This window comes from Mustela nivalis (genome assembly GCF_964662115.1).
Source record: "Mustela nivalis genome assembly, chromosome: 13".
In the NCBI taxonomy this organism is placed as follows: domain Eukaryota; kingdom Metazoa; phylum Chordata; class Mammalia; order Carnivora; family Mustelidae; genus Mustela; species Mustela nivalis.
Genome location: NC_139032.1, coordinates 62,277,168 through 62,284,365, shown reverse-complemented (window position 1 = coordinate 62,284,365; position 7,198 = coordinate 62,277,168). Strand labels below are relative to the sequence as shown.

General features: G+C 49.4%; 1 protein-coding gene across 1 annotated transcript in view; it reads right to left on the bottom strand.

Moving 5' to 3' along the window:
• Positions 1 to 1,827: 1,827 nt before the first annotated feature.
• COL15A1 (collagen type XV alpha 1 chain) overlaps positions 1,828 to 7,198 on the bottom strand; it is a 101,813-nt gene continuing 96,442 nt past the window's right edge. Inside the window, exons 39-41 of the mRNA XM_082694514.1 lie at positions 5,796 to 5,981; positions 4,074 to 4,189; positions 1,828 to 2,917 (exon numbers count right to left, since the gene is read on the bottom strand). Of these exons, the coding sequence (XP_082550640.1) occupies positions 2,704 to 2,917; positions 4,074 to 4,189; positions 5,796 to 5,981 (516 nt within the window). The 3' untranslated portion in view covers positions 1,828 to 2,703. The remainder of the gene's footprint in view (positions 2,918 to 4,073; positions 4,190 to 5,795; positions 5,982 to 7,198) is intronic.

Below are 7,198 nucleotides of genomic sequence, written 5' to 3'. Positions count from 1 at the left end.
GTTTCCTCAGTTTCCCTTCCAAACCAGCACGTGGTCATGCTCATGTTGGCAGAAAGTATCACCCTGGACCTTCTCCTTCATGCTTTGTCTCCACTATCCCCCATACCTTCGTCTCTCGGCTCCTCTGGGCCCTCCAATGTCTGCCTCTTCATGGGGCCCAGCCCCTCGCATAGGTCGACAGCTGCTTCTGTCATTCTGGTTCTGCTTCTAGACGGGGGACCTTGGACGTGGTGGGCTTCAGACCTTGTGACTCTATAACACAGACTCAGATTCAGTACCCAAAGGCCTCCAGCACTGTAAAGACGAGCTGTCCATGGCATACTTCCTTCCCTTAGTGTACCTCAGAGCATCAGTCTGCTTCTTGGCCTGAGGTCATCCAGGACTAGAGTGAAGGCTTAGAGACCTTTCAGCTTCTGTGTTTCAGCGGTGCGACGAGAACCCCAGGTGCTCAGAGGAGGAGGAATGGCAAGAGGTAGACAGGTTTAGGGGACCGGGAAATGTTGCGGAAGAAGCAGTCTACACTGGCTATCCGCAAATGGTGGTGACAGCTGTCCTGACATGGGGTAGGACACGAACAACAGCCTGGCAGAGGAGCCTGTGTGACTCACTGAAGTGACCCATGAGGACACTAGGCTGGTGGCCTTTGGCAAGTGACGTGAAAGCTGCTGTTCAGGGAAGGGTCTTGGATGCCCAGGATTTTGACCTTCATTCTCAGAGACTGAAAGGGCTTGGGTTGCTTCGGGGCCTCTTCCAGGAGGACCAGCGGGTTATACTGAGTCCAGCGCCCAAGCAGGACTGAGAAGCCAGGGCAGGAAACTCCCCTCCCTTCCTGGGGTTAGCGGAAGGAGTCTCTCCTCCTCTGGCTCTCCCTGAACGCCCATCTTGCCCTGCCCACTTTGTGACCCACGGCCGTGGTGGGCTCTGACTAAAATGGATGGCGTCTTCACGTCGTGACCTCCGGTGCCTCCTGCCCTGCTCCTCTCTCCGTTCCCGTCCATGCCGGGCAGTTCCCAGCCCCCCGTCACTCGGTAGGTGGGACAGTCCTCAACAACCCGCTTCTGGGACTTTCCAACCTGTAACTGCCTTTTATTCTGTGACTCATTAGACATTCTTCATCACTCTTTCATTTAGGAAGCCCCTAAGTGGAGGTTCTGAGCTGTGTGCTTTTTTTTGTCCTCAATTTCCTTCCTACCTCAAGGACTATTTGGGTGGATTTGGTGATTCTGTTTCTCTTGCAGGGTCAAGCCAAGAGCCAGAACATCAGAGACTCAGAGCTGGAGAGAGCAGACAGGCAGCCTCCTGCAGGGATTCCTTGCAAAGAGCTGACACAGACCAAGTCTGAAAGCAGCCCCACCATTCACCAGCTAGGCCACCTGGAACAAGAAACAAGGGACTTCCTGAGCCTCAAATTTTTTTTTTTTTCCATTTGTAAAGTGGAGCTAAAAATATCCACCTTGCAGGGTTATTAAGAAAGGCAAATGGGCCATATAATAAGGTTGATGTTCAATAACTGGCGGCTGATATTAGGGCTCTTTTATGCCAACCTCCTTGAAAGAACCCAGCAGACGTGCCCAAGGCCACGTGTTGCTGCAGTCACAGTTCACCGTGTTTCCTGGGCTGGGGTTCTTCTGCCCACTCCATGCTGCCCCCACCAAGGGGGAGACAACAGGCAGGCCTGGAGGAGCATGATGGGAAATCCTCCTGCTCTCTGATCATCTCCTGAGGGCTGTGTGGCAGCGGCAGGGTCACCCAACTCGGCCCAGGGCCACTTCCACATCAGCGGTGGAGAATAAAGGAACGGGGGGCAAAGAGTCAAACAGAAGAAAGTGCCTGGAAAAGATGTTTTTATGTTCACTTACATGGAAAAAAAAATCGAAGTATACAGCACGAAGATATATGCATCTCAGAAAATTCATTTTCATGAACCTGTCGGTTCAATGGTAGTTGAAATTCTCGAGTGTTGCCCCAAGGAAGTCATACAATCAGGGGCTGGGGGTGGGGAGGAGGGCCTCCAAGGGAAAGATAGCCATTAGGCGCAATTTCTTTTGTAGTTTCAGATCATTTGGTGCTTAAACTTTTCCAGCAAGTCAGAGTTATATAAACAGATGCCGTACTAAAATACGATTGTGTAAAAATATAAAACTCCTAAAGCATGATGGCAATAATAGTTTAGGAAATAAACATTAAAGTCTGGTAATATCAGAAAATACAAATGGGATCCTTTGAGCAGTTCTGTCTCTGTACGAACAGCAAAGGACGGATACGTATTACAGATGCGTGAAGAATAAGACCTTCGGTCGGCACATAACTTAGAAAGGGTAACATGTCTAAACACTGACTTTGTGAGAAAACATGAAAGACATCTTACACTCAGCAACAATGGTTAAAGGAAGAAATTCCTTTCTGAAGAATGCAGGGGGCCTTTGTTTTCAACTCGCTCTTAACCGTGGTGGGAACGTGTCCACACCGCACGGGACCTCCTGCAAAATCTAGCACCAATAGATGGATCAGATTTTATTTTTGATCTGAGTCCTTTATGTCTTCAGTTTTGAGTGTATTGAGGTATGTTTTCTTTGGTTGCTGTTGTGATGAATGTGTAATAAAAAATAAACTAATATTTACAACATTTAAACCTTTTAGATTTCAGTGTCAACTCTTCACATAAGAAAAACTGGGAAACCCTTATGAATCATTGGAAGGTCATTACTTCCTGGCATCTGTCATGAAACTGTTTTCGATACACAGAACTATGAGCCTATTAGCACAGCTGTATGTTTTCTGGTCCAGAATCTTCCCCGTGCTCAGTGGGGAGGCCAGTCCCGTGACGGCCATGTCAGCCGTTCGCCATGCTTCACAGTAGTTATCCACAAGACGCACTCCATGGGGGCTGGAGCCGTGCCAGATGACCTTCTGGGGCCTGCAAAGGAATTGTGCCACGTTACTTTCGAGATGTTGCTTCTTTGTGGCGTACCTCATTGAAGAACAAATAGGCCTAAGTCACAAATCAAGTCCAACTCTTGAACTCTTCATGGTCTGACCCCACATCATAGTCTCTCCCCACCACGGGGAACGTCACTCCTTCCAACTAGCTAAACACCCTGTATTCTATCCCCACCCAGCTTGGACCTGTCCTCAGACCATACTCTCTTCTTTTGTGACTCTGAACCTTTGCTCACAAGGTCTCATAGTCTGGAGTGGCTTCTCTTTCATTTTCAGACCATGGATTCCTTCTGGTCTTTCAAAGTCCCCTAAATGCCTTCTCTTACAGGCAGCATTCTTGACTGTCAGCCCCCTATAAGGAAAAAGCTTTCCTCTGTGCTCCCATCATCATACCTGTTACTCCATTTTACAATTACAGTGTTCCATCTAGAACTGTAGCTATGTGGTGACTGTCCTCCCCTATAGACTGTGAGCCTTGTAAAGGTTTATTACTATGCCTTCTGGGTGGGCATTGGGCCTGGCATAGGGTAGACACTGAGGAAAGCTTTGCCAAACTTGTTCTAATCTCTCTCTTTCTTTTTTTTAAGTAGGCTCCATGCCTTGTGTGGAGCCCAATGAGGGGCTTAAACTCATGACCCTGAGATCAAGACCTGAACCAAAATCAGGAGTCAATCAACTGAGCCACCCTGGCACCCCAACCAAGTTGTCTTGATCTTAATAGCACACACCATTTCCAAAGAATTAGAGCACAGCTCACAGCACAGGGTTAAAGGATCATGAAGAACAGCATTCCTTACCATTTGCTGAGTGTCTACAGCATGCTAGACATTCTCATACTTAGCATTTTATGCTCACAGCAACCCTGTGGCATAGATATGATAATCTTGTCCATTTCACAGTGAGGCCACTGAGGCTCATCATGTGGAGGAAACTTGAAAAGTCCCTTATTAAGGGACTGGTCTCAGGTTTCCCGGTTGCAAGACCAGGGCTCTCTCTATGGCCTTCAGCTGCATGGCTGAGGCTCTGTGTTAGCAATAGCCCAGAGGGGTGGCTGGTAAAAGCATCTCATTGTTAGAATGTCTCCTAAAACTGTCTATCACTCCGTATACTTTGAGGGCTTACCCCCAACTTACCAGGAAGGATCCGTCATCACATCTCGGCCATCAAAGGAGTATATTGGAATATGTGTATTGAACTGACCTCCGTGGCCAGAAAAAATTGTGTCCCAATTGTTGAAAAGTACTTGGCCCTGTAGAGATAGAAATACTTCATTGGAGTTACTGTGCTATGGGCCTGCTATTGGACTAGCTATTTATTCATTCATTTTTTAAAAAAAGATTTTATTTATTCATTTGACAGAGAGAGAGACAGCAAGAGAGGGAACACAGCAGGGAGAGTGGGAGAGGGAGAAGCACACTTCCCACAGAGCAGGGAGTCCGATGCAGGGCCCGATCCCAGGACTCTAGGATCATGACCTGAGCCGAAGGCAGATGCTTAACAAGTGTGCCACCCAGGTGCCCTATTTATTCATTCTTTGAAGCTGAGAGGCCACCCCATGCCAAAGCCACCAGCCCCAGGCCCAGAACCTGGACTGACTGGGAACTCAGGAAATGTTTGTGGTTTGATTTTACAATCCATCCTTGAACGCTTTTGCTTTTATTGTTTATTTCTTGAGGTAATCTCTCTTATTATAGGCATATAAAGGTTCCCTCCCCCCATCAAAACTGTGTTTTAGGTCTTTACTAATTTTTTTTCAAAGATTTTATTTTCTTTTATTTGACACAGAGAGAGAGATCACAAGTAGGCAGAGAGGCAGGCAGAGATAGAGGAAGGGAAGCAGGCTCCCCGCCAAGCAGAGAGCCCGATGCGGGGCTCAATCCCAGGACACTGAGACCATGATCTGAGCCAAAGGCAGAGGCCCAATCCACTGAGCCACCCAGGTGCCTCACTAATTTTTATTTTTTAAAAATTTTCTACATATATATTGAACTTCAGAGTTGTGCCAGGGCTTGTGCCAAACTGCACTGTATGGAGATGACCCTCTCACTCCTTTTCCTGAAGGAGCCTAGTGCCCTTCAGTTATCTGTATTCCAAGAATACTGGTCATCTGAGTGGGTGAATGTGGCAGAACAGAACCTCAGGGAAAGAGAAGGAAAGGACCAGGTGTGGCATCTGGAGGTACCAAATTGGAGCACGACGGGTCACAGGGCCTTGGAGGTCTCAGAGTAAGTGAAATACAGTGAGAGGTCAGGGTCCAGGCTGCGTGTGAGCGGTAACAGAGCTGTCCCTTCATGGAATTAAAGGAACCGGCCATTTCCCTGGTGGAACAGGGGTCCTACAAGGCCGCGCCTTGCCAGCAAAAAGGGGCAGAGAAATACCTGCCAGGTTCAGGCAGTTTGGATGTGCCAAGAGGACCAAAGTAGGGGCCAGGACAATTGGGCTCTGCTCTGGGACCAGTGCTCACCAGCTCCTCTCTGGAACTGGGAATCCCAAACTGGGCATCAAGGACCTGACTTCTGGTTTCTAGTGATTTTCAGCAAATTCCTCTCTCCCTTTGTGCCTCAGTTTCCACATATGATGATTTGAGGAAAGAATAACTCCTTTTTATTGGAAGTGTCTATTAAGATGATGGGTAGAAAGCACTTTGTACTTGTCTGCTCCGAGAGTCATACAATCTAAGCAGGAAGGACCATGGTATATGTCAGGAAGCCAAGGCGCAGAGAGGTTCAACTGACCCACCCAGGCACACAGCCAGTCAGGGAGAGGCAGGGTCTGGAACCAGCATGCCTCTGACGATCTCGGTCTCTGTGAAACCAGTGCCTCCAGCAGCCACTGGGAAGAATACTTATGCTTACCCTGAGGTTCACTATTGGAAGGCTGTATCTCTCTGCTTTCCTCACAACCGTGGAGAGGTCTTGCAGATGGGAGGACAGGAAAGCCCGGTAGGTGGACAACAGCCCCGCAGCCCTGGCCTGCTGGAAGCACTGAAAATCAGCTCGGAAGTCCCCAGAAAACGGCGTGTTCAGGGCAACCAAGTGCAGCTGTGAAAAGTAAGTGAGAGCTAAAAGTTAGAAGCCAACTCCAACCCGCATACCCATCTCAGGTTGCTGGTAAGACCCTGGACTCCCTAGGATGGAAAGTGCTACAGGTGGTGTCCCTCAGCCTCTGCCTGAGGGAGGCTTTCCAGCCCTGGCCTGACCATCTTTGGGGCAGGGAGCTCGGAGCCCAAGCAGCGGGCTACAGCTCTCTGACCCCCTCTAGATGGTGACCATGTCCTCCGTATAGCAGAAAACAAAACAAAAGCAAGCACTTCAGAGATCTGAACCCAGGGTGCAGGCCATCTGCTGGAGACTCCTGGGTCTGCCCTAGTTCAGCTTCCAAGAGGGATTTAAGCCAGCTTTGGTACTGGATCCCAGAACTCCACCATGCTGGCTGGCCTTGCCCATTCCTTTACTCCACGAGTAGGTTGGGGCTGATCATGAGGGTCCAGAGGGAAAGGCACTGAAAGGAGAAAGTCAGGACTTTTCTGGCTAAGACTGCTGGGTAGACCCTTTTAGAAACTAGGGGTCACACAGTAACTCAAGCCTCACATTCCTGCCACCTTGGGCAGCGGCCAAAATAAAAGTCATTCCATAGTCTGTTTTCTCCCACACTTCTTCTCCCCAAACCCATGCCTCTCTCCCAGCCTTTGTGCTGTGCCCCCTGGAATACATTCTGTGGCATGTGTCCAGGAGTCACCCTCTCCCTCTTTGATGTCACCTCGGAGAGGGCTGGCCCAAGTCCCCAGAAAAGAAAAATATTTCACAAGGTCTTAAACCAAAAGACACGAAATGAGCCCTGTGGGGTGAGGCAGGAGGTAGTCAGCGCTTCTCTCCCCATTCCTGAGCTGCCTCTCCGGGCTGAACGTCCCCAGCACCAAGCTTCTACATGGCCCGACACCAAGGGTCGCCATGTTGGCATTCTCCCACTCAGCAAGGGTCTGGCCGCCATGAACCACAACATTTAGACCATCCCATACAGTCCCCCCTATGCTTCTTGGAACATTCTTCTCTGTTTCGCCACCCCTTTCCTTCCCCATTTTGAAGAAAAGAGACCACGCATGCCACACCTCCCAGTTTCTTCCTGTTTTTCCATCCCTGGTTCTGCCTGCATCGTCAAGCTGGATAGAGGTCCAGGTCAAGCACACCCTTTGCCCCCTACCTGAGACAAGCCTTCCCCCACAGCCCTCCCAGCACCAGCCTGAGGATGAGGAGGCAGC